Below are 27,535 nucleotides of genomic sequence, written 5' to 3'. Positions count from 1 at the left end.
CACTTTGTTTTTAAATGAAACGTTTGATTATTTTTACTAAAATAGTTTAAGTATAACAAGACCTGTGACATGCTGTTCTGACATTTTAGGATGTCCCAGCTTGAGAAGGACTTATATTATTACAAGAAAACTAGTCGGGAACTGAAGAAGAGGCTGAGGGAATACGTCACCAGTGGTACTATACCTGCTCAAGGTGAGAAATATTAATGACTGAACCACCATTTGAAATAACTCTTATTGTGCTCAATATTTGATAGGATTTAGGGAAAATATACACAGATTTGAGAAAAAGATGTGATTATTGGGGGCATGATAGTTTAATTATTAATGCTCTATCAACAAAGTTAACCACTTTCTTTCTTTTAAATGACTCCTTTTTCTACTTGTGCAAGCACATGTGCAGCAAATACCAGGACATACATGGTCATATGTACATAAAAACTGCTTTGAAGTCAATATGTTACCAAAAGATTCAAAAGATTTATGCAAAAAAAACACATATTGCCAAATCCTTTCCAGAGATGGACCTGCGAGCCTCAGTACAGAGCAGTGCTGGGGACATGGGGGACAGCCATTCTAACTTCAGAGACTCCCACTCAGCAAGGTGGGTGCTTCAGATTGGTTATTAATAACTTTTACAATCAAATGAAGTATTATAAATCAAGGAAAAAGTACTGCTCATTTAATTTTTAAAATATCGTTAGTTTTTTTGACATCAAAAGACTTAAGTAGAAACCTTATCATACATTTTTGCAGGAAATAATTAAGACCTTTTGTAAACCTAAAGTTTATGTGCTTTCATGACTTTATAGTACCCTGAACCAAAGTTAGATGATGTAATAATCTAAGCATGCAAGCTAGGTTAAAGAAACTTAGTATATGGATAGAGGGCAAAAGGAGATTATGCACATCATCATGTGGCTGCTATGCAACAAAAATAGTGAAAATATCACTTTATGACTGGATCTTGGCAGAACTCAAAATGTATAAAAGCTACATTCATGAAAAATGGTTTGTGGATAGAGGGCCATACAGGGATTATGCATGTCATTTTCTCTTTTTTTGTCAGACAAAAAATGTAGTTGCAATAGAAATAGTGAAAAAAAACACTTTTTGACTGGATGTTTTGCATAACTCACATAGATTAAAAAGCTACATTCATGAGACTTGAGATATGTAGAAAAAAAACATTAGGAAATTATGCATGTCTTTTTATGAAACTATTGTATTGCTTGCAATACCCAGTGACTTGTTGATATCATACTTACTTTTACTCGAAAGATAGCCTAATATTAATTAACTGTTTTTCCTTAATTTTCAGGTCTAGAGATACCAAGATTTCCCATGATAGACTGCAGGCTGGTGACCGACTGCGAGAGGATGGAGTTCGACCAGGCTCGGGAAAACCCAGCCACCACCTCCCTTCCAACGTGACCCCCGTGAAGATCTCCCGCAAGGATCTCCGACTCATGTCTGAGGAGGAAATCAAACTGCGGAGGTCGCACCTGAAGGAAAGCCAGACAGAGGCACAGTCGCCACATGGTAACTGCAAAATGTGTTCTTTGTCATGTTACAAAGCAGTAAAATGATCTTCATTTTTGTATTTTATCTATTCAAGTTGTTAGGAAACTTCTCAGACTTTAAGTATACATGTATGTTTCAGACTCCTCATACTTTTAAGTATACATGTATCTTACTGACACCGCAGACTTTAAGTATACATGTATGTTTCAGACTCCTCAGACTTTAAGTATACATGTATCTTACTGACACCTCAGACTTTAAGTATACATGTATGTTTCAGACTGCTCAGACTTTAAGTATACATGTATCTTACTGACACCTCAGACTGTAAGTATACATGTATGTTTCAGACTCCTCAGACTTTAAGTATACATGTATCTTTCTGACACCGCAGACTTTAAGTATACATGTACATTTCAGACTCCTCAGACTTTAAGTATTCATGTATCTTTCTGACACCGCAGACTTTAAGTATACATGTACATTTCAGACTCCTCAGACTTTAAGTATACATGTATCTTTCTGACACCGCAGACTTTAAGTATACATGTACATTTCAGACTCCTCAGACTTTAAGTATTCATGTATGTTTCAGACTCCTCATACTTTTAAGTATACATGTATCTTACTGACTCCGCAGACTTTAAGTATACATGTATGTTTCAGACTCCTCAGACTTTAAGTATACATGTATCTTACTGACACCTCAGACTTTAAGTATACATGTATGTTTCAGACTCCTCAGACTTTTAAGTATACATGTATCTTACTGACACCTCAGACTTTAAGTATACATGTATGTTTCGGACTCCTCAGACTTTAAGTATACATGTATGTTTCAGACTCCTCATACTTTTAAGTATACATGTATCTTACTGACACCTCAGACTTTAAGTATACATGTATCTTACTGACACCGCAGACTTTAAGTATACATGTATGTTTCAGACTCCTCAGACTTTAAGTATACATGTATGTTTCTGACTCCTCAGACTTTAAGTATACATGTATGTTTCTGACTCCTCAGACTTTAAGTATACATGTATGTTTCTGACTCCTCAGACTTTAAGTATACATGTATGTTTCAGACTCCTCAGACTTCAAGTATACATGTATGTTTCAGACTCCTCAGACTTTAAGTATACATGTATGTTTCAGACTCCTCAGACTTTAAGTATACATGTATGTTTCTGACTCCTCAGACTTTAAGTATACATGTATGTTTCTGACTCCTCAGACTTTAAGTATACATGTATGTTTCAGACTCCTCAGACTTTAAGTATACATGTATGTTTCAGACTCCTCAGACTTTAAGTATACATGTATGTTTCAGACTCCTCAGACTTTAAGTATACATGTATGTTTCAGACTCCTCAGACTTTAAGTATACATGTATGTTTCTGACTCCTCAGACTTTAAGTATACATGTATGTTTCTGACTCCTCAGACTTTAAGTATACATGTATGTTTCAGACTCCTCAGACTTTAAGTATACATGTATGTTTCAGACTCCTCAGACTTTAAGTATACATGTATGTTTCAGACTCCTCAGACTTTAAGTATACATGTATGTTTCAGACTCCCCAGACTTCAAGTATACATGTATGTTTCAGACTCCCCAGACTTCAAGTATACATGTATGTTTCAGACTCCCCAGACTTCAAGTATACATGTATGTTTCAGACTCCCCAGACTTCAAGTATACATGTATGTTTCAGACTCCCCAGACTTCAAGTATACATGTATGTTTCAGACTCCCCAGACTTCAAGTATACATGTATGTTTCAGACTCCCCAGACTTTAAGTATACATGTATGTTTCAGACTCCCCAGACTTCAAGTATACATGTATGTTTCAGACTCCCCAGACTTTAAGTATACATGTATGTTTCAGACTCCCCAGACTTTAAGTATACATGTATGTTTCAGACTCCCCAGACTTCAAGTATACATGTATGTTTCAGACTCCCCAGACTTTAAGTATACATGTATGTTTCAGACTCCCCAGACTTCAAGTATACATGTATGTTTCAGACTCCCCAGACTTCAAGTATACATGTATGTTTCAGACTCCTCAGACTTCAAGTATACATGTATGTTTCAGACTCCCCAGACTTCAAGTATACATGTATGTTTCAGACTCCCCAGACTTCAAGTATACATGTATGTTTCAGACTCCCCAGACTTCAAGTATACATGTATGTTTCAGACTCCCCAGACTTCAAGTATACATGTATGTTTCAGACTCCCCAGACTTTAAGTATACATGTATGTTTCAGACTCCCCAGACTTTAAGTATACATGTATGTTTCAGACTCCCCAGACTTCAAGTATACATGTATGTTTCAGACTCCTCAGACTTCAAGTATACATGTATGTTTCTGACTCCTCAGACTTCAAGTATACATGTATGTTTCTGACTCCTCAGACTTTAAGTATACATGTATGTTTCAGACTCCTCAGACTTTAAGTATACATGTATGTTTCAGACTCCTCAGACTTTAAGTATACATGTATGTTTCAGACTCCTCAGACTTTAAGTATACATGTATGTTTCAGACTCCTCAGACTTTAAGTATACATGTATGTTTCAGACTCCCCAGACTTCAAGTATACATGTATGTTTCTGACTCCCCAGACTTTAAGTATACATGTATGTTTCAGACTCCTCAGACTTTAAGTATACATGTATCTTTCTGACACCGCAGACTTTAAGTATACATGTATGTTTCAGACTCCTCAGACTTTATGTATTCATGTATGTTTCAGACTCTTCAGACTTTAAGTATACATGTATGTTTCTGACTCCTTAGTCTTTAAGTATACAAATATGTTTCAGATTCCCTAGACACTGGAGGCAAGAACCCCTGGTGATGAGCCAAGTCGGGGAACAGCGACCAGTACAGAGCTTTCAGTGAAAGGGAACAGTGTTTTCCGTGTATCATGTGTTGAAAATATGACATTAGTGCAGCTAGGGTATTAGTGATGTAAAACATATTTATAGACATGGTTATTTCGGTTTTATGTATTGCATTTGCTAAAGATAAAGGCATATTTGAAATTGATTTAAATGTATGTTATCATGATGTTGTGATAAATCATAGTTGTTATACATGCATAATTTATTAAATCATCAACTCATACTGTATATGGAAGATATACGAATATCAAAGCTTACACAATACCAGGTATTGATTGATAATCAAAGTTAATATGTATCATTTTTCACTGCCACTGAATGTAGGGATATAGGATATTTTCACAGACCAAGAAAGTCTTTTCAACCCCAGCTAAAACATTACTGTTACACACGCACATTGAAGGAGGAACAAATACCTGTCATTGTTTTTTTATCTGCCAAGTACTTTTAAGCTTCATTAAGCTGTGAATCAGCACTCATCATTTACATATTATGCAAAGTGCTTTGTGATCAGACTACAGCAAGGTTTCAATACCAAATTGTTTACAAAATAGTGCTGAGCTTCTTTATTTTGGGGTGTTCTTGGAATTCACAAACTGCCATTTGAATTGTGGGCATTGATTACATTTATGATAAACAACTTGCCACACTTTGCAATGTCGCTTTGAACATTGAAGTTAAAGATTACAGAAATACTCCCTATACTCTGGAAGCAAGCGGGCTTTTTGGTTCTGAAAACTTTACTCTAGTAACAATTAAAGTAATAATTATACACAGATTTTTAAACGGTACTTTGGATAGATTCACTTATCAAGAGGCCTGATTCATAAAATATCTTAGCCATAGAGTGTGAATATAGAACTATGTTATCTCTGGTATAAATATTGAAAACAATGTCAAGGAAATGAAAAGAATCAACTTGCCTGCGCCTATGACACCCTCACAGATTTGAGACCTTGAAGGCTATGTTTAAGATACTTTAGTGAAACAGGCATCAGGTACTTGTGAACAGCTATATCTAACAATGTGTATTTCGCCTAACTTAAAACATTCCAAAATTTACAGGGTGTTTAGAGCTTTTCTTAGTTTGGTAGCGGTGCCGTCCCTTATGTTGTCTGTGATAATGACAAGCAAACTGCCTCCTCGAAATGTATTACAATATATAGTGTAGCCATCATAATGTTCGTATGATCCTTGAAAACCATTGAGTGTTCATTCATGTCTCGTCTCCACAAGAGGTAACGCCTGTGAGAGGTGTGCGCTATTTGTGTACTATTTGTATCATGCACATCAATGTATTGTTGTGCTGTTCATTACTATGTATACCAGATGGAGAGTAGATCTTGGACACCTTTTGAATATTTATTAAAACACCGTTCTGATCTGTTGAGATATCGCATAAAACAATTCTGACAGTAAACTACAGCTCTTTGTAGGTTGGAAGCATACAAAGTTAGCAAAATATTAAGTTTAAATAAATTTTATTTTTTCTATTGTACTGAAATAGGTGTACAAATGGAGTTAAATTCAAGTTTGACATTAGTAGTTCTCGGATGTTTTCTGAAAATGGAATCTTTCTTTTTCTCAACTTTTTTTTCAATTTTCTGTTGTTTTTTTTTTTTTTTAATTTCAAACAAGTAATTGCATTTGAAGCTTTTCATAGCCAAATAAATAGTTCAGCAGAACATATGGGTTATGGTCCTGACTTGACATTCTGTGGCATCTGACTTGTTTGTTGCGTATACACAACAATTTCTAAAAAGTAGATAAAAGTATAACTTTTTCTGAACAAATAATACATCACTAATTCACTAATTTTTTACAGGCACTTGATTTTTTTTTAAAACAATGTTGCAACTGGCTGAGATCTACTTCCATCCGAGATCTACTTCTGTCCGAGATCTACTTCTGTCTGAGATCTACTCTCCTACTTTTAACTTCTCTTTATAGAAGTGTCAGTTTTTGTTACTTAGAGCTTCATTTTCTATTGGAAGAAAGATTCTGCTATTGTTACAGTTTTTGTAACATTGATCTGTGAAGTATGATTATTCAAATGTATTTATTAGGTCTTGCCATTTTACTTTTACCTGGCAAGTTGTTCCATTCAGAATATCAAAGTATACTTATTGTTAGTGACCATTGTTTATTTTTAACCACTATTTATTTACTGAAAGCTCAGTAAAAAATGTTCTTATGAAATGCATTAATAAAATGATAAAATAATAAATTTTATATGTAGAATGTTGTTACATGTCTTTCTAATACTTACATCGAGAAATGCACGAGTTAAAGTTGCACTCTCACAGAGTGACAGTTTTGACAACTTATTTTTTGTCATGGAATGATCCATTTTTCGCGTAATTGATTTAGACTGCTGACAAAAGATAAGGTTGCAGTTTTTCGTATTTATGTTAAACATTTGGTGTTTTTATGGCTAAAAGCATTACAAATACTTAAAGAAACAATGATTTTTTCAGCAGTTATTCTTACAATTGAGATCAGTTCTATTATGAGATCTTTTATGACTAAATTGAAGAAGTTGAAATAAAAATCAGCTTATTCTGAGAACAAAAATGTAATGATAATGCCTAATAACAATCACAGTTTTTTTTTAATATGGTGCAGTATTTAAAACTGTAGCTCATGGATGTCGGGTTACGCCAAAATGGAAAATATTCAGAAAGGCAAATCCCTGCAGTGTGGTCATTCTTGGTGGGTATATAATTCTGGTTAATACACTTTGTAAAGTTCCAATTCTGGAAAATTTGGCTTTATATTACATATAATCATCTATATTAAACAACTAGATTAAATAATTTCCTTCCCTCTTTTACAAAATGTCAGTGTTCACATATAGTTTTGGGGGAATAAGATTGATGTGCATTTTCGTCATCCACCGGCATCTCTGTATTATGTAATGATGCCACGCTGACAGAGTCATTGTATATGAGAGAGTATTTCTTTTTTCTATAGTTCCATACATGTAACGGACCCCTAAAACCGTAAAGATTTGGCCTACACTTAGCACCATATGGAGTAAAACAGCCATAAAACTTGTAAAGGGTATTTCGATGTTGACAAATAGATGTGTTGAAATCTCTTTGGTTTGGTTCAGCTCTCTCTTCCACTGTAGCACCAACATTGATATGTGTAAAGTTTACATCTCTTAAATCATTGTCTGCTGTATTAACAGAATGACTGAGTGATTCATTAGTTAATGAGCAATCTGGGTTTTTGAGATCCAATGACATCTTTTCCTTGTTAAATTCTGTTTGACTTGTTTGAATGATGTTTTCATTATTGCACTGAGTTTTGAGCATATTTCGTGTTTCCTGATCTGTAACTGTAAAATCAGCATAACTCTTATCTCTATGTATATCTATTTTGCATTCATTCTTATTCGGTGCATGAGTATTGTCTTCCTTTACCTCCCTGTTCAAATATTGCATCTTGTTATCAGGTTTTTCATGTTCAGAAAAGTTGTCAGAATCCCCATCAAGTGATGTTTTGTCTTCCAACAATGAATCACTGTGGTCTACAGGACTAAAGTCACTTGCCTCAACATGGTGGTCTGTAACCATCAGAATCCCTTTCTCATAGTCCATGTTAACTGCCTGAATCACTCTTGAAAGCCTTACTGGACTCTCTTCCATTGAGGGCATAGTGTTACCAGTATCACCCAGAGTCAAAATAGAATCTGATTTTTCAACACTGCAGCTGTTAACACTCAAAGCAGTACAGTTGTCACTTGATGTATCTTTGTTGTAACTTTTAGCTTTCCCTAAGCGCTCTTTTAAGCAAATCCCTGAGGACTCATCATTAATGTTTTCATTTGCTACGGAGTTCTGGGAACTGTTTGCAGCGGAGATGTTCTCCTTAGTTATATCATCATCATTGTGTTTCATCTCAGCATTGACAAAGTTGTGGACCATACGTAGACCCGGCTGTTTAAGCACCTGTCCAAGTCTCCAACAAAAACAGACTGTGTTACCACGGAAAATAACAGCCCTTGTTCTTAGTATTTCTTTTTTCCTGCCGCTTTTTGGCTTCACCTGAAAATGCAAGAAGAAAACATGTATAAACTGAGCAAAAAGAAAGCTGGTGTATGACAGTTTTAAGCAACAAAGATAAAACAATAGAAAGTAACAACATATATTTATGGATTATTTCTTACCGCCAGTACTGCCTGCAGTAAGTCCTCGGGGTTGAAATGTCCATCAGTAGAGTTGAGGAACTCCAGCATGCAGGCTGTGGCATGTTGGGCCAGTCTGACCACCTCACAGTTTCCAGCCAGCATCACCAACTGGTACTCATAGGCCACGGCCATCTCCGCCCCCACCTGGTCCAGCACTGCATGCACATCATCCTCTGGCACTCCATCCAGATGCCGCAGAATTCTCACAGCTTTTGTCCTACGTACAAGGTCATAGATCCATGTAAACACTTGCAGTGTGCTGATACGGCCACCTCTCTTCCATAGGCTTTTGCTCAAATCTACTGTGCCTGATTTCTGTCCTATGACAAGCTCAATGTGATCTTCGAATGAAGGGCTGTAAGCCACAGCTGCAGGAACATCTGATAAGTGTTGACTAATTTGTACACCATTCTTCATTAATATATTTTGGTATTTAGATATTTTGTTCAGAAAACACGACTTGAATGCAGTTATAAAAGTATTCTGTCTTTGTTGGACCTGCTCAACTGGCAATTCAATATCCATTTTGAGAAACCTCGCCTTTGGTTATAATACATCTGCCACAAATTTTCCTTCAATGTGATATAAATCCCGCTACTTTACTGTTTTAATCATTGACAATAATTCATTTAAGTAGTTAACATCCATTTTACATCCTGTATCAAGTACACCCATAAGTATTGATAGTCAGTAAATGTACTAAAGAAGTCCATCTCAAACAATTATCATAGTACACATCTCATCTGTTTATCCCCATCATCAATTGTCAATTATCCAGTTATTGATAACATGACCAGCTGATCAATGTTGTACATAGTAATAATATTTCTTCAGCCTTTAATGAATGATTGCACCTGAATGCTGCAGTTTCCATCCCAATGCCTCCTCCGAAACCATGAACGAGATAAAGCATTTCCCTCTCACTTCATGTGCTGTTTTGTTATCAGTCTGTTCAGCTGGATTTTGTGTAGCCATAAAACATGCAACACCTTTTCTCATAGTTAAGTCTTTCATAAAATGATAACTATGATCAATTTGTATAATTTTAAATTCAATACAGATTTGTTTGTACTCTTTGATGAAGAATTATTTTAAACACCGATAAAGTTTTATTTCTATTTCAATTGGTGTTAATTAGCCGACATCCTGTCAGCATCCTCAGCAATAATCAATGAATTTAACACCAGTAGGATTAACTTAGAGGTACAAATCAATAGTAATACAATCAGTGACATCAAGAGTTTCTATCCACCATACAGCTACTCCATAACCATGACACAATGCTAACATGGCCTTAGAATTAACAAAAAAATAAATGTTTGTCATGAAAGTTTATCACCTTATATAAGCAATGACCAAACGTACATTAAATGAATGCATTATATTGGGATAGTATAGGCTACATATGGACAAGGAGCTCTAAACAAGGTTTTGGTTGCATTAGATAACAAATAAGCTTAAATGAGTTAAATGCTATTTAGAATGTGTGTTTATTGCACGTTCGATTTCCTTTGTGTATTGAGCACAAGTCTTTTCCATCTAAAAGTAACTTGATATAGGGCTGCCTGTCCATTTCAGCAGTTATTTTATCACCCTTCAGGAGATGAAGAGATATGATGATAAGGAGGAAATAATTGCATATCATTATGTCTACATGTAATGATAACCTTCAACTAAAAAACTTATAACATCCTTTCTTTTTACATTGCCTTGATGAGGTGAACAAGTTCACCTTTTACCAAAAACTAACTTGGAAACAACATGCTTTATTTTCATTGTGTTTATGTTGTGAACATTTGGATCAATTTTTTTATAAACAAACTTTAAATGTTTAAGAGCTATGCACTAGACACAAGCAGGACAACTAGTATCTGACCTCTTAGTGTGACTTTGACCTTGACTTTGACCTATATGGCTTGAGTCATGCACATTTCTTCAACCTTTTTTTACTCATATATGAATTTATCTATCTTCCAGGAATCACCATTGACAGTTTCAAGGTATAAATAAAATTTATAGCAAAATGAGCTTATTTTGACATCACTTTAAAGTTGCAGTAGCATGGAGATTAATATTGTATTTGACGTTGATTCCTAAACCTGGGGGAAGATATGTCTATATATGGCATCTTTTATATGCTTATTTTATGACATTTCAACCACTTTTGTAGAATGGTAATGAAATTTTAACCATAATAAGGCAATTGAATGACTGGTTGCTATGGATATATGTTTTATTATTATGCATTCAATTATGATAGGAAAGGTACTTTTTCATTGAAGCCCCAAAATATATGATCTTGGCCTGATGTCTCTTTGTTTTTTGTGTTACTTAGTCTTGTTACTTGGGTTAATAATTAAGGTGCAGTGAAATAACTCTACCCTCATATCCTGAACATCTCCTACCAGTTTGATTCATCCCTCAGACGGTTGCTCTGTTGAATTGAAATGACATAATTGAACGTAGGTATCGATTATGTCAGATTTTGGAAAAAAAATTATATTTTACATTCCAATTCCAAACACCAGAGGTTGTTTTTTACCTTAAATTGATCTTACAAAGCAGTTTTGATGATGTGTTTTCAAAAGAAATCAGAGAAATTGCAAAACTCCCTGCACGTATATGATACAGTACATATAGCATTGTGACAAATTTGCTGTTTAATGACTCAAAGTCAGAGAACTCATTCATTGATTCACGTTTCTAGTGTAATGCTAGCAAGTTCCTGGTTCTAAAATATCTTCATTTTTGGAGTTTGATGCACTAAATTTGAATCATTACATGGGGTGTTCAAGGATCAGCTCTACAGAAAGTACAATTTAGCACATAGTAAAAAATGATTTTTCACAATTACAACAACTGTTTACATACAAAAGATGGCCAACTTATATGGTTTGTTCATAATCAGTCATTTCACAATTTTTCAATAGTTAACATTGCTTTGTGTCGTGTGACAGTGGGATTTTCTTATTAAGTTCATGGTTATCTAGCAAACAAGGGAAGTTAACTTGGGGAGAATTATTACCTCCCTTGTTCCAATTTATTTTACGACATAAAGGTCACATGTTTATATTTTGAAACGAAGAATTTATTATTCCCAATTATTTCAAGTAACATAATTCATGTTTTCTTCAGCCATGCACTATTTGTAGACGATATAACAGAGGCTATTTAGGAAAATCTTTTTACGACAATGTAATTTCAGAACGAGGTAACGAGTTATTTTCGGAAACACGTGAATGCTGTTCGTTGCTGTTGAAGAATGCCCTCTGCCTCTACAAAAACGGAGATTCCGGTCTCTGCGGAGCCGACAGACCCTTTTAAGCGGGTCCTCAATGTTGTTGACAAGAAGGTCCGCAACTTGGAAAAAAGAAAGGTGCCGACTCCTGCCTCTGAAGTGTCAAATTTCTGTTTCAAAATAAATCGATTTCTTCGAGGTTTCTAGATTAAAATTGTGTCATGGTTTTCTTTGTTTGTATGTCACGCTTTTTGTAATTGGATTTTAGGTATGTAATGAAATATTGAGTCTTTTGCCACTGCAAAATGTATTATCATAAATATTCCTGATGCTTATAATGTGAAACACACAAGTCAAGTGTCAACTTAGTCTGCTGATATTGTCATTGATTAAGTCAAACTTCGTAGTTAAGTATAAACTTGTTTGATAGTGAAATATTAGCCAGGCTCAATTTAAATGAATGTCTGCTCCTCCCTGGGAAGTCAAAATTTGGTAGCACTCATCTTGATCAAGTTGTTGGGAGTTTTATTTGTCAGACCTGCCGGTACTAAAGTGGATAATAAATTCCAAAAATAAATGGTATTTACTTATTTGAAAAAAACAAGAGCAATATTTGTATTTCAATAAAGACAAAACAAAATTCTGATCAAATTACAGCAGAAAATATGTTAAATATTGTACTAAGAGTCAAAATTTGCGTTAGTCCACCTAAATGGCTGTCAGCGAGTCTTTTAACGATTTTTTTAATATGGCAGACTCGTGACGTCCACCATCCCAGCAAAAAGTAGCAAGCGGTCCTTGCGCAAAGAATCCTCGCGGCCACAACTTTGAAATTATCTCCGTTATAAATTCAAATTTCTACGAAAATATTATTGCCTACTATTAAACACATATTAAGTTAGTCAGTATGCCCAAGAAACATGTTAAGTTATCATAAAACACTTACAAGTGTCGATTGTTTATCAAGTATCCCGATATCGGTAAATCTGGGACAAATCTGACTGGTTGTGTACAAGTATAACGGTATTTGTGACCCATAATATATTAATGTGAAAATAACAACTCTAATGACAAATTTAATCCATTTCAGATCACTGTCGGATAAAAATTGAACAACTTCGTCATTATTTTTCAACATCAATGCATATTATTTCAGTATATCATTTCGCCCGTTGTTAAATGGTAGAGAGTTGTAGCGTTAAGGGATACATAAGAAATGTCAAAATAATATAAAAAAGTATCCCTGATCGCTCATTATTGTAGCTAAAATTTGCGGGTGCGTGACAATTTATTATGCACCAGTCAATTGTAACCAGCAGTTTGTCCCTGTTGGGCCGGGATTTTAACCGGGCTTGGCTGGACCGAGAGTCAAAGTCCCCGCTATTCCCGGACCTGGGGGAGCCGTGGTTACAATTGACAGGTGCATTATACTAACATGATTTGAAATAATTACCTTATTGCAAAAATATTTTAAAACTCGGTCATTTTGTCAAGATGCAAAGGTAAATTATACATAAACTACGAAACTGATCGTAATCTATGTCAAAATGTCACCGTTCTTCGCAAACCATAGAAAATAATCCATGTTGACCTTAAAAAATTACTGGTCTAAAACTAGACAAGGCTGTCTAGTCTTGGTGAGCACAACAAGTCTGCTCTCCAATGACTTATTACAATCTTCGCCTTGTTTTTGGTTACTGAGCAAAACCACTAGCCCGAAAGCTTTTCATGAGTCAAAAAAAACAACAAAGTTACAACTATTTCAACCAAATAAGGTATATATTTTTACATGTCACTTTCGAACGAAATGCTAGCTCATTTGTCATTTCACATCCCCTATGAGGAAGTTTTAAGATTATGACCAATATTCATTCAAAGTTTGAAGATAGTTGGTACAGATTTTTAATAATGTTGAGATGATGACATTTGTAAATCAATCAACTGACCAACTGACCGACATGTGCAAAGCAATATACCCCCTTTTCTTCGAAAGAGGTCATAATTAAAAACATTAAAAAAAATATTTTAATTCCTTGTTTTCATAAACACCAATGTCACACCAAATGAAAAAATGAGGCTTTCCATTCTCTGAAGAACATAAGGGAGAATGTTCCCATCATCAAAATCATCTGTATGGTGTTCTTTAACATCTTTTCCCTTCTTCAGATACATGATCTTTTTTGCACAAGATAATTGCTTGCTTCTGTATTATACTGTGTATAGGATGCTAGCATACATAGGACGCAGGCAAAAAAATTGGTGAAAATGGAGAAAATAATTCTAAACCTTATATTAAATGTGGGATTCCGGCATTTTTTCCATTGAATTCTTGGGTATAAAAGTGTGTCCTATACACAGTATAGTATGGTATATTGATGAACCTCTATTACGTTTCAATAAGCGATGAGTGATTCAGATGATGTGCACAAATTGTCATTGTTTTGTGTGTAAATATTATTTAACAGACATTTCAGGTCTTTTTTTTTGGACAAAACTATTTGCGAGTTCAATTGCTTAGAAATAGATTTTCAGCCAATACTATTATTGTAAAAGCACTAGCCCATTCGGGATAACCCTCAAAGCCCAAGGCATTAGGCTAGTGGGTTACAGCATAGACTGTTACTAGAATTGTTAAAAAAAATGTTTTTTTCTTAATTGTAATTTGATTGAAAGTTTTAATAAACATTCTATTTACAGGCTTTAAATGATCTGCAAATATTTGAATAGGAGTATTTACAGTGATAAAGGTAGTTAAAACTACATGACACATGATACCAACAAAAATTATTTTTGTTGGTATCAGGATGAGATAGGTACGTCCTAAACAATATCCAACCCTACTGATCTGTCATGGACAAAGCCTATTAAAATTGTTGAGCTGGAAAACAAGATTTCTTCTGTTCTTGTTTATTCTTGTAAAAATTAAGCCAATGGAGCAATTGAAAACAGATAAATCTAATATTAAAAATATTATGATTATAACTGGTACAAAGATGAAGAAAGCCTTTTTTATTTAATAACATTGTATTGTAAACAAAACATTAAATTGTCACTGAGTAATGGTCCCAATTTATGTATGATGACTTGGGGCAACATTTGAAAACATGCCAACTACAAGCTCTTCAATGTTTTGATTTGCTGTATCGAAAAATAAGTCTTATTATGAAAGCCATGCTGTAGCTTTGTCTTTCCATCACGTAGAAAAGTACCACTTAAACTTGTGTTGTTGGAAACTTGAACTATTTTAAATGATACTTCCTGTTTTTCTTTGTGCATGATCATCAAGATTGTGATGTTGTTCATTGATAAATTATGCTCAATTTCCTCTTACAATTACAAATAAAAAAGAAAGAAAAAAAAAGAATAGTTCATCAGAAAATGTTCTGTGTATTAAACTCTAGAAAATTTAATCATTTGAAATCACTGCTGTTTGATTGATCCTTTTTATTACAATATCTTATCCTTCCTCTGTTTTCAGTTGAAACTTGATGCATACAAGGAGAAGAAGGACTCGGGTGCAGAGTTGGAGAAAGACCAACAGGTTGGTTAGGCAGTCTAGCTTCTTATGAGTTGTACTTTCACAGCAGGTTACTGCAATTATGCCTTGTAAGACAGGAAATACTTGAGTTTAATTGAAGGTGAATAATGAGGTATGTTGATGATCATTAGGTCAACCATTACAGGTCAACCATTACAACAAGGGTGTTTAGATTTTAGATTTTACAATTTGATAAAAATGTAAAAATCAAGTTAAATTATGTACGTTTTTGTTTCAGGTTGCTGTTGACAAGTATGGAGAGGTTCTCACCAACTTGGAGTTTGCAAGAGACCTTCAAAAGCAGTTTTCCTCCATCAATGCTGATGTAAGAATTGACATTGAAATTCATGTTAATTTCAGATGAATAATGTATTCGATTTCACCAAAATACTGTACTGTTTTTATGAAAATTTGCCTTTTACTCATAAAACTTAACGAATAAAAATATTTTTCTGGAATTGGATTAAGAGTTATTGGTATGTGTTTTGACCTTAGGCTGAGAAGCTGTTGAAGAAGCAGGCAAAGCGTGGCAAGTCAGAGAAGCAGCTTGCCGAGGTTCGGCGAATAAAAGAGGTCCTCCAGTTACAGGCCCTCTTAGACAGCATGGGCTCTGACAATGTACGCCAGGACTTCAAGACTGGCAAACATGGGGCCATTGTAAGTTGGTTTAAACATTTCAAATCTGATTGCCGTGTTTATGATACTGTGTCAATAACAAGGATTCTCAAGTCCATCAAAAACAGGAGGAATTACCTATTGCCATGTTTATGATACTGTGTCAATAACAAGAATTCTCAAGTCCATCAAAAACAGGAGGAATTACCTATAAGCCCCTTCACCTTGCTTTGGGCATGAATACTTCATTCTTAAAGAGAACCTAGGCTGATTTTCAGGATTTACTATTTTCAGTTGATACAAGCACTGCAATAACTTGATACAATCCATTCTTTTATTGCATCTTACTCTTCAAGCTGAATTGGTTAAATAAGTCTAACGACTCAGTTGAAAAACCAAAAAGCTTCACACTGTACTCACAATGACAAGCTACCTTATCTTGCTTTAAAACTTTAAGATTGTCACTGTTTTAATTTTGCATTACCATATTCGATGCATTCTGTAAACAGGCTGATCACAGGTGTATATTTATATGTTAGTAGCAAACTTAACACTTGTTTATATCCTGCTAAGGTGTTGACGGAGGAAAACCTGAACCAGATAGATGAGCTGTACAAGCTGGTCAGTCCAACAAGAGATGGGGAAGGCGATTATCTCGAGACACTCTCTGAGGCCGCCGACCACATTGTCTCACTCCTTGAGGCCAAGGACAAACCTGTTGTAGGCTCTACATACAAGGTTTGTATGTTGTTTTTTTATCATTATTTTATCTTGATGAAGGATTGTTGAAGGTTTATGAAACTTCACACTTACCGGTATGTACATGGCAGACTAAACATGCCATCACATCAAACACAACTATTTTGAAAAACTATACCCCTTGGTGAAATGAAAACAAAATAAAAGATGCTCTTGTACGAAGCTGACTTGACCTGTTCAGAAATTATAATCCTTGAAATTAAAAAAAAAAATTCTCTCAAACCGTCCTGCATCCTTTGTCATTGACAGGGGGTAAAAATTCTGGATTCAGATCTCCAGAAGTTGGTTTTGTCAGCAATATAAACTCAATAAATATATGTGTGTGGGGAGGGGGGGATTGACTCTGCTATTGAACTTGCGCTCACAAGTATGAATCTGTTCTTGGCGCTATAATATCAACGATGTTCTGCTGCTAAAACTGGGTCGTTTGGCTGCCTAAGTTGGAAATGATCCAAAAGGCCTGATTGAATAAATGTGCAAGTGATTCAAAAGCACATGCTTATTTGAAAACAAAAACACATTTTAAAATGAATTGTAAATTAAAATTAAACGGAATAGCTCATGGAACAAAATTTATCAATCAAATGAGCATTTGATAAATCCATTATAATAAAATTTAAAACAACAAAAATATGTTCAAATTAACATTACCCAGTTTTCCCAAAAATGATTTTGATGGCCTTTCCCTTTTGGGCAGAACTGTAGATATTTCCACTTTTAACTTGCCTGAAACAATGAAAAACCAGGTGCATACTATATGATTACATCTCTGTCTTTTGTTACCGGTATGTTATTTATTGTCTGCTTGTGTACCTATATACCGTTCCAATGTACCATTGTAGCAATTAGTTGCTTTTGAAATGATAAGTGTATTTTTGCATTTGGTTTCAACCAACTATTTGCAATTTTGACTGCAAGACATTTTACTTGTCCCCGGCTTCAGGTATAGAAATTGATGTTCTGTCTGCAAAAAAAATGTTGGCATACAAATGTTCTGCTATTGGATGAGATTTAATAAAACTTGGAGGGGTTGGCAATATAATAATAATCAAACACAACTGTTTTATGTTCTGACAGACCTTAAAGGAGCTGCTTGACCTGATATCAGGTTGTGGTTACTTTGAGCGTGTGAAGGAGGAGGAGGAAGGGAAGACCATGGAGCCAACCGGGGACGTGGAGTTTGAGGTAGTGGAGCACAAGGACGTGCCCGCGGCAGACTCTGAGGAGGTACAGGCCTCGCTCCCACCAGAGGTACCTGAGGAACCTGAACCCACTCCAGAACAACCACCAAAGGTAAAAAGGGGGAATAATATGCCACTATGGGGATTAGAGATTATTGTAATACATATTTTACATTTCATTAATTCTAAAACTAGTGATAGCAGCTTATAAAACTTATGATCAAATTTAGATCTTCACAATTTATAATTTTAATTATCCTGCTGCAGGGAATGACAACAGCTGAAGCAGATGCATTTTTCAACACACCTGTGTCTCAGACAGTTGAACAGCACGAGGCGGACCTAGCAGCAGCAGCAGCATTCTCACAGCAGCAGCGACGCCCATTCCAGGAAATCGTCTCATCCGTTCAGGGAAACTTTAACTTCCTACAGGAATCAACAATCGAAATGGAAACAAAGAGAGAATTCTGTAAGTGTCTGAAGAAATTAGCTTTAAATCTTTCAGCTTGTCTGTTTTTTTTAAAGAAAAGTAGTGGTGTTTGAGATATTGAAGGGTAGTGTTTACATTTGGCCATTGTTTAAAACCTGTTCATAGATAATTCAAACTAAACTTACACAAGTTGCCAGAGACATTATGCACATGTGTTGCCAGGTCTGTTGGCTTCAATAATTGAGTAATGCCTCTTTCTGACAACAAACAAGTGTTGACATCCACATGTGATGCTCTTGTTTATCTGACCATTTTGTACACAATTAAGAATGAAAAGCCAGTCATGGATAGTCAGCATTTTCTTCTTTTATGGTAGAATGCTTGTTAATTATTGTTGTATGAATTTGCATGAAATAAGATGTACACTTTTTAACGCAAATATTTTCTATGTTAAGAAATCATAGTTTCATTCACTCTTGCTTGGCTTTTCTGCTAGCCCCCCACATGGACCCAGCTGTGGTTGCAGCTCATCCAATGCCCCCTTCGCAGCCTCCCATGGTCCGACCCCTGGCCACACAGACCACGGAATCCACAAACCGTCCATCATCCGGCTTTGGAGCCTCTTTCCCAGAACAACAATCCGTCAACACAGCGGTTACAACAGTGTCACATGGAGCAAAAGCTGAATCAAGTGTTTTCACTCAAGCTAACCAGCAACAATCACAGGACTTTTCTAACTCTGGGTTCACTCAGAGTAATGTTTCTCACTTACAATCGGACATTTCTTTTCCTGCCGGCAGTGAGTCAGGGTTTGGTAAAGGATCAGTTGAAAGTGCTCCCATTTCCCACACACAGTATGATATTCCACCACAGTTACCTATGCCACCAGGACATGACCAGTCAAACTCTCAGGTATATCAATTTGTATGTACACTTATGAATTAAATAGGAATTTAATGTTTTTTCAATATTTAATTGAATATGAGGGGACTTCAAAATGTTGCATTGTAAGGTATATATCATGCAAACCACAATAGTTACATGAACTTTGCTGTAACCCATATAACACTTGTACACAGAATCATTTCTGTATTTATTTTTTAACCATTGTATATATCAGTGTAGTCCGCTCTTTGTATATGTTTAAGATGCTGACAAATTTACCTCCAAATGTCATTTCTAGTATACTTGAGGACAAAAGTTTGGCAGATTGTTTTTATTATGCCCCTGCTTCACAAAGGGTGTGGGGGGCTATATAGGAATCATGCGCGTGGTCACATGGGTTAGTCAGTCATGATTTTGTCCCTATCCTTCTCAATCACATTCTAATTTTAAAATCCATATTTTTCTCATTCACTGTTAAATTAAAGTTATATAGCAGAAGTGACCACCATAGCATGAGGATGTTGTGCAAAAAGACCCTTGTCCCTACCTTCAAGGTCAAGGTCACAGAAAACTTTTGAACTTAGAACCGTATGTTTTGCTATTTAAATCTTACTGATGATAGTTTGTGTCACATAACAGAAACATAATATTTCAAATTTTCTTATTTCTCTATATTATTGACAATTCTGGGGGAAGTTAAACTTCAGTAAAAAACATGTTCCACTTGAATTTTTGAGTTGTTCTATCAAGGCAGTATTTCAGACACTTAGTCGTGTGGGGTATTCATTACATTTTGAGAGTTTTATTTAATGATACCGAAACAAATGAAGTAAAATAGAAGTAAACTGTCCTTTGAACAATGAAAATGAACAATGAAAAATCAGTCATTTCCTAACCTTACATAGTGTTTTGGCAGGACATAATTGTTTTAATACATATTTCCTGACCATGTCCCAAAGGTAAAAAAATGAATATGGGACATATTTGAACAAAATCTTTACAGAGATGTCCACTGCCGTTGTTCAAATAATATTTAAATGTGCATTGTTAAGTTTACAATTTATAACATGGTTTTGCTCAATATGTACATACACTACTGTTTGGGACGTGGTCTAACGGTCATTGTTAAGAATGTTCTGAAGATGGGTGCATTAAAATGTTTAAAGTTGCCATATTACTGCCATAGACATGTCATGTTGTGTTTGTGGACATTCAAGGTCATTGATACATGTACAGCTTTTATTTCCACATAGAACTTTCAAATAGCCTACACATGTTTGTTTTACAACATTATTTAACACATTTCTAAAAAATTGTGTAAAACAATTAGCGGCATCTTCTGTGTGCATCTGTTTACAATATGTCTACACATGACTCTAATGAATGAATACATTTTAATCTCAAGGAGAGGATGCTAAGTATAATTTATGGTGCCCATGATTAATCATCTGTGACCTACCTTTATTGCTTAAAAAATCCCATTCAAAAGATTTCCTTACTCAAACATAAATAAAATGGTTTTTAGCTCTACTGGCCAAAGGCCAGAAGAGCTTATGCAATGGTAATGTGTACGTAGTATGTGCATCCGTGCGGTCGTGCGTTCGTGCGTCTGTAAACAATTGCTTGTGAACACGATACAGTCTTCAGTTTTGATTTATCTTGATGAAACTTGTACAGTATCTAGATATCCATTAGAGCTGGGTTCCTTTCGAAAACCAGCCAGATCCGCCCATGCATGCCTAGATTATGGCCCTTGATAGTATAAAAAAATGCTATTGTGTAAACAATTGGTTGTGAACACGATACAGTCTTCAGTTTTGATTGTATCTCGATGAAACTTGTACAGTATCTAGATATAGATTAGAGCTCGGTTCCTTTCGAAAACCAGCCAGATCCGCCCATGAATGCCTAGATTATGGGCCATGAAAGTTTCAAAGAAATGCTTTCTATTTTTAGCCAGGTCTGCATGAGCGAATTCTATTTTTAGCCAAGTTTACATGTACATGTAAATTCAAGTCTAGAGTTAAGGGAGACAATTTGCAAGTCTAGGATTTTGAGAGGCAATTTGCTTTTTGCTTCTGCAGCTGATTTTGTGAATTACTCTGCCTTGTTCTTGTTGAAAGCCCAAAGGCCATTTTTTAGCTTTAAGTTCTGTAGTTTGTGCATTCATCTTAACAAAATTGGTTGTGAATGTTTAAGTTATGCACCTGGTGTCATTACTGGCCACACCCAGGGTTAACAGGTTTGGTAAACATAAATCTGGAAAGGTTTGAAAATCTTTTTGTGTTTTTGTGCATCCATCTCAGCACAATTGATAGTGAATATTTGTTCAAATTGATCAATGTTGTCCTAGGATGCCCTTGACTTTGACCATTTTTTTTAACTTTTAAAACTACAGAATTTTTTACTATGAGTACAGTTTTGAAAGCATTTTTTTTTGGCAGATGACTTTTACTTGGCACATATTAAAATACTTCATGCAACTAATCTGCTTACAATACTTTCTGGGCTCAGATGTTGAACGTGCTACGTTTTTAGGTAACCCAAACACAAAACATAAACTATATGTCTGTTGCCTTTTACCCATACATACATGCTCTGGATTGATATGACCACAAAAGCCATGCCAGTAGAGCATAGGCCCTTTTGGGCCTCTTGTTCATGTTAATATGTTCCTCACTTTCAAGATTTTGAATATTGAAAATGTGTGCAAAACTTTTGTCTTTGTGTATATTATTTATCCTCCCAATAATAATGATTATTACGTATTTAGAAAAAAACAAACATTGAATATATAATGTGACAGGCTTGTAAATGTTACATGTATGCTACACAGGATAGCCAAGGAGGCTCAGAGCTTGACAAGAAAGCAGGGTTCCAAATGAATCCCAATGCTACTGAATTCCAATGGAACAGCCAGGGAGAGGAACAATCGAAATCATCCGATGACAACTTCCAGGGTGAGCATAACTTGATCTACTTCGGAGTGTATCCACATTCATTGCTTTGTAGTGTGTGTTTAGATAAAACTGTGCAACTTCTTTCTATTGGTAATAATGGAAATGATAATCAAAAAGTATTGTTTTCAAGTGTTGTGACATTTTTGACACAACATTTATACTAATTCCAAACTATACCATAGCAACTTGAAACAAAAAACAGATGTGAGAGTATAAGAAATGATTCAAAATATATCTCACAAACTGACAGAATGTCTTTCAGCTATGTATGTTGCATATAACATTTGCACCAAAACTGTATAATTTCAGGTGGCACCTTCACCAACTCTGGGTTTAACTCACGGGATCAGCGTGGAGGGAGTGGTCGTGGTGGGTTCCGCGGAGGGCGAGGTGGAAACCGGGACTCCCGGGGAGGAGGAAACATGAGCAATGGATACAATCGCAGTGGTCGTGGGGGTGAGTGCAGTCTAAGTCATGTATAAACTTCTATTATATGAGGCAACATGTCCTTAAATATAGTAATTGTTCATGCCATTGAAGCTGAAAATTGTAAAAACCAGGGCTTCTAAAAACCGGCAATAAGCCGGTCTGGACCGATTTTGACCAAGCCAGACCGATTTCAGTTTCAAAAAGTGTAAAAAAAATTGGTCCGAAATTTTCTCATTTTTAGCTCTACTGGCCAGCTTATGCGATGGTAATGTGTATGTAGTATGTTTGTCTGTGCGTCTGTAAACAATTACTTGTGAACAAGATACAGTCTTCAGTTATGATTGTATCTCGATGAAACTTGTACAGTATCTAGATATCCATTAGAGCTCGGTTCCTTTCGAAAACCAGCCAGATCCGCCCATGCATGCTTAGATTATGGCCCTTGATAGTATATAAAAATGCTATTGTGTAAACACTAGCTTGTGAACACGATACAGTCTTCAGTTTTGATTGTATCTCGATGAAACTTGTACAGTATCTAGATATCCATTAAAGCTCGGTTCCATTTGAAAACCAGCCAGATCCGACTATGCATGCCTAGATTATGGCCCTTGATTGTATAAAAAAAATGCTATTGTGTAAACACTAGCTTGTGAACACGATACAGTCTTCAGTTTTGATTGTATCTCGATGAAACTTGTACAGTATCTAGATATCCATTAAAGCTCGGTTCCTGTCGAAAACCAGCCAGATCTGACCATGCATGCCTAGATTATGGCCCTTGATAGTATATAAAAATGCTATTGTGTAAACACTAGCTTGTGAACACGATACAGTCTTCAGTTTTGATTGTATCTCGATGAAACTTGTACAGTATCTAGATATCCATTAAAGCTCGGTTCCATTCGAAAACCAGCCAGATCCGACCATGCATGCCTAGATTATGGCCCTTGATAGTATAAAAAAAATGCTATTGTGTAAACACTAGCTTGTGAACACGATACAGTCTTCAGTTTTGATTGTATTTCGATGAAACTTGTACAGTATCTAGGTATCCATTAAAGCTCGGTTCCTTTCGAAACCAGCCAGATCTGACCATGCATGCCTAGATTATGGCACTTGATAGTATAAAAAATGCTATTGTGTAAACACTAGCTTGTGAACACGATACAGTCTTTAGTTTTGACTGTATCTCGATGAAACTTGTACAGTATTTAGATTTCCATTAGAACTTGCTTCCGTTTGAAAACCAGCCAGATTTGCCCTTACAAGCCTGGATTATGGGGTCTTGAAAGTATAAAAAAAATGCTATTTTTAGCCAAGACTACATGAGCGAAGTCCATTCATTTTTAGCCAAGTGTACATGTAAGTTTGCAATTGCTTGTGAAGGTTTGTTAAAATTATAACTCCCCCCCCCCCCCCCCCCCCCCCCCCCCCCCCCCCCCCCCCCCCGGATATTGTCCCACAAGTGGTTGTTCAAATTATGCCCCTTGGATCAAAACTGGCACTGCCCTGGGTGTCACAATTTTCCTAGAGCCCTGGGTGTCACAATTTTCCTAGAGACTTATTTAAGAAATATTTTCAAAATCTTCTTGTTTCACACCACAAGGCCCACACCTTTGATATTTGTTGTGGAGCATCATATGATGCAATTGAAAACATTTGAAATAATGCCCCTTGGGCAAAAGCTGGCCCCACCCCTTTTGACTTACTTATTAATTTTTAAAGCTACAGTAATGAAATTTTGACCATGTGAACGGTTTTGCAAACAAGCATAACCCAAACACTAAAAGTGAACTAAATATTTGTTGCCTATTACTCAAACGTACATGCTCTGGATTGAAAATGACCACAAGAGCCATGCCAGTAGAGCATAGGCCCTTTTGGGCCTCTTGTTTTTATAATTTCGGTCCAAAACGACAAGGTTAGTATAACTTGCAGAAATTGTAATACACAAATATTCATGGGTCATTCACACATTCAAAACTACCCCCAATAGGTCATAAAAGTGTCTTAGTTACCATGAGACCGATGCGACCAGCTGCTTTTTCTGCTATGCTGATCACTCTATAGCCTATCTGTTAATTAGCAGACGCTTGCCATCAGTCCAATCACATGTATTGGTAGGTCGCAGAAGACATAATTAAACAAACTATGTGTTAATTGTGTGCTTGCAGCTATCCTGATTAAGTGTTAAGATCGGTTCACATGGCAATATGAATATGCTATGTCGTTGTCAATCATTACATGATGTATCCGTTTGTTGATTACCAAACTGTTAAATCTAAATTGCATATGTCATTATTAATCCGAACCTAGTCATATATAGGATATCAACAGCGACACGCTTGATTAACAACATAGTCTGGATGCCTTTGTCATTTTAATTCGCAGTAATGAAAAAATCGTTGTCGATATCACACGTATAGCTTGAAGCCCCAATTATAACTCTAGATATATATTATTATTATTCAAGAGTATCAGTTGAATGTTGACCCACTGTAGATGCATTAAGCAAATAAATCATAATACTGTTTCACTTTTTGTCGTCTGACCGCTTCCCGACAGCCATAGTTATATAATATCGCAGTCGTTCTTATTAAAAACGCCGCAAAACTCGATGGGAATCTCATTTGAATAAAGCTTGTATCAATGACTATCTGAATCCGCTATGCGGCTCTAAAACCCTCTTAGGAATTGTGACATCGCGAACAAATATTGACAGAAAAGACGTCGCGAAAATGTGTGACATTTCTACGCAATCCGACTTTTAAACAGGTCTTTCTTGGGGGGGGGGGGGGTTGTCGCCAGGTCCAGACCAATTGTCGCCAGGTCCGGACCGATTGAGGTTCAAAAGTTTTAGAAGCCCTGGTACAAACATACAAAAATTACATAATGTGTAGCTCACCATCTATAACAGTTTATCGAGAAAAAAAACATGAAATAAATCAACAGCATTCTTTTGCTTTTGATGAACTGGTCCCTATGTTCAGGACCACAATATATTTCACAATATCAATTATAGTCAGAGTATTCCCAGGGCACCAACTTATGACCTACCCAGTTCTACATGTCAATTGGGCATTCGACCCAACAAATGTTAAGAAGCATTTTTTTTCTTCACATATCTCAGTTAATTGATTAAGGGGCATCATGGCTTCAAGTGTGAAATATTTGCATTTATATTGAAGTTTTTAGTCTATCAGAATGTACAAAAATTATTTTTTGAGTAACATTGTTAAGTCGTCTTTAAATTTGTAATACAAAACATAAGTCATGTTCTTTTGTTCATGGTAGGAAACTACAATCGGGGTTACCAACAGAGGTCTGATTACCGGTCTAACGATGGTTACCAAGGATACAACGGAAACAATTACAGTAACTCCGGGGGGTTCCAGAAGCGTGGGGGAGAAGGAAGTAGAGGGGCTCCTCGTGGAGACGGAAATAGAGGAGGTAAATAGAGACTTTGTGATGTTGAAACTGAAATATTTAGGTTGTATGAAATTATGTTCAGATAGTGGGAATGTAAACAAAGGATTTTTTTGTTTCTGATGTCTTTGTTAAATTTTCTTCATGTCTTTCTTGTTCAAATGTTTTTTATCTCATATGATGTATAGAAGTTTGCCAGGTGTATGATCAAGAAGAACTTTTGACTTTTATGACCTCGTCAGCCGTCAGCAATCCTAGCTTCTACTTGTCTGCATTTTAAAGAAACAACATCCTCTGATGCTCTCCGCGTTTAAGATAAAATATTTTTTATTTATTAAATACGATCATTTTCATGTTTTGAACCTGTTGCAATTAAATCTGTTTTTCACTTTAGGACAGCGCGGAGGGTTTAGTCGAGGAGGCGGAGGGCCACGTGGTGGACCTAGTGGACCAGGGGGACCACAGGGTGCCAACCAGCCCAACCCAAGGGGATTTGGGCGGCCTAATTTCAACAACTAACACCAGCAACACAACACTTGTACCATACAAACACACACCAATTACCAGCGGATATGCAGTCTTAAACACTGCTAACAATTTACGTTATCTTGGGTTGTTAATTAGTAAGCGTTTTTGTTTGCTTATGTGGGAATCAAATCTTGTTTGAAATCGTGTAATTACACAGTATTGGTTTAGTTTTTGTAAATCAATTATTTTTTTCTTGGATGTAGTAGTTATATTTGATCATGTGCTATTAAAGTTAAACTTACTGCAAACGGAAAAATTAACATTTATGGACCCTTAATACCCATGCAGTTGTGATTTTGAGTAGCTTTTTATACAGGTTATGTTTGTTACAAACTTGCAAGTGAACTAAATGAACAAGTATTCTGACTTTTTGGTAAAGAATCTGCTGCTGTACCCAAATAATCACAAGCTGGATTTATACAGCAGATTTCTTACTGAGGTCACTCTACCAGACAATTCACTGATGAGCCAAGGGTCGCATTTGAAAAATGTGCATTCTTGGCTATATTTTGTAGATGTGAAGAGCATTTTCAGCAGCAATTATCAGGCAGAACAGTACATTATAGGCAGTGTCCGTCACCAGACTCTGGGCAGGGCTGGGCAGACTTACTGTGTTCCATCTCATCTTTTTTTCATGTCATTTTCGTACATTTTGATACATTTGTACTCGGTGAATTCTCTGGTATCATATGTTTTGCTCATCACATTATGTATTATTGTTACAACAATGTGTTCTTAAGCGATGCTTGTAAGGAAAATAATGTTGGTGATTATTTTTCTGATGAGTTACATTTATGAGACTCGAGAGCAATCGATGCTAAATTCCAACACATAATAAATATTGTGATGGCAACTGATTTGTGTTTTTGTTATATTTACCATAACAGATGGAGTGTGATCATAGA

General features: G+C 35.8%; 3 protein-coding genes across 9 annotated transcripts in view; 2 read left to right on the top strand and 1 right to left on the bottom strand.

Moving 5' to 3' along the window:
* Nucleotides 1–6,289, top strand: part of LOC128231519 (kinesin-like protein KIF27) — a 34,601-nt gene extending 28,312 nt beyond the window's left edge. For all 7 annotated transcript variants that reach the window (XM_052944460.1, XM_052944464.1, XM_052944465.1 and 4 more), the window contains 4 exons: nt 90–193; nt 520–604; nt 1,322–1,542; nt 4,363–6,289. In XM_052944460.1, coding sequence (XP_052800420.1) covers nt 90–193; nt 520–604; nt 1,322–1,542; nt 4,363–4,397 — 445 coding nt within the window. In that variant the 3' untranslated portion in view covers nt 4,398–6,289. The remainder of the gene's footprint in view (nt 1–89; nt 194–519; nt 605–1,321; nt 1,543–4,362) is intronic.
* A 141-nt stretch (nt 6,290–6,430) lies between these two features.
* LOC128231520 (uncharacterized) lies at nt 6,431–9,588 on the bottom strand. The gene is made up of 2 exons (XM_052944466.1): nt 8,618–9,588; nt 6,431–8,495 (listed from the first exon to the last, which is right to left on the bottom strand). Exons 1-2 carry the CDS (start codon nt 9,161–9,163, stop codon nt 7,284–7,286), a joined length of 1,758 nt encoding a protein of 585 aa, XP_052800426.1. The 5' UTR covers nt 9,164–9,588; the 3' UTR covers nt 6,431–7,283.
* Nucleotides 9,589–11,853: 2,265 nt separating this feature from the next.
* Nucleotides 11,854–27,487, top strand: LOC128231614 (caprin-1-like). Its single transcript, XM_052944641.1, has 12 exons — nt 11,854–12,014; nt 15,355–15,417; nt 15,653–15,739; nt 15,910–16,071; nt 16,603–16,767; nt 17,866–18,081; nt 18,237–18,438; nt 18,896–19,311; nt 22,121–22,244; nt 22,554–22,700; nt 25,971–26,126; nt 26,497–27,487. Exons 1-12 carry the CDS (start codon nt 11,901–11,903, stop codon nt 26,619–26,621), a joined length of 1,977 nt encoding a protein of 658 aa, XP_052800601.1. The 5' UTR covers nt 11,854–11,900; the 3' UTR covers nt 26,622–27,487.
* Nucleotides 27,488–27,535: the final 48 nt, after the last annotated feature.

Source organism: Mya arenaria, chromosome 4 (genome assembly GCF_026914265.1).
Source record: "Mya arenaria isolate MELC-2E11 chromosome 4, ASM2691426v1".
Classification (NCBI taxonomy): Eukaryota; Metazoa; Mollusca; class Bivalvia; order Myida; family Myidae; genus Mya; species Mya arenaria.
The sequence above is the reverse complement of the archived record's forward strand: the minus strand, read 5'-3'. Positions and strand labels throughout refer to the sequence as shown.

What these genes read in the sequence shown, in the direction of transcription:
- LOC128231614 (XM_052944641.1), top strand. Translation starts at nt 11,901, where the DNA reads ATGCCCTCTGCCTCTACAAAAACGGAGATTCCGGTCTCTGCGGAGCCG. An exon ending in TTTCCTCCATCAATGCTGAT is followed by an intron (nt 15,740 to 15,909) that starts GTAAGAATTGAC and finishes TTTTGACCTTAG; the next exon opens with GCTGAGAAGCTGTTGAAGAA. An exon ending in CAATCGCAGTGGTCGTGGGG is followed by an intron (nt 22,701 to 25,970) that starts GTGAGTGCAGTC and finishes TGTTCATGGTAG; the next exon opens with GAAACTACAATCGGGGTTAC.
- LOC128231520 (XM_052944466.1), bottom strand. Translation starts at nt 9,163, where the DNA reads ATGGATATTGAATTGCCAGTTGAGCAGGTCCAACAAAGACAGAATACT. An exon ending in TACTGCAGGCAGTACTGGCG is followed by an intron (nt 8,496 to 8,617) that starts GTAAGAAATAAT and finishes TTGCATTTTCAG; the next exon opens with GTGAAGCCAAAAAGCGGCAG.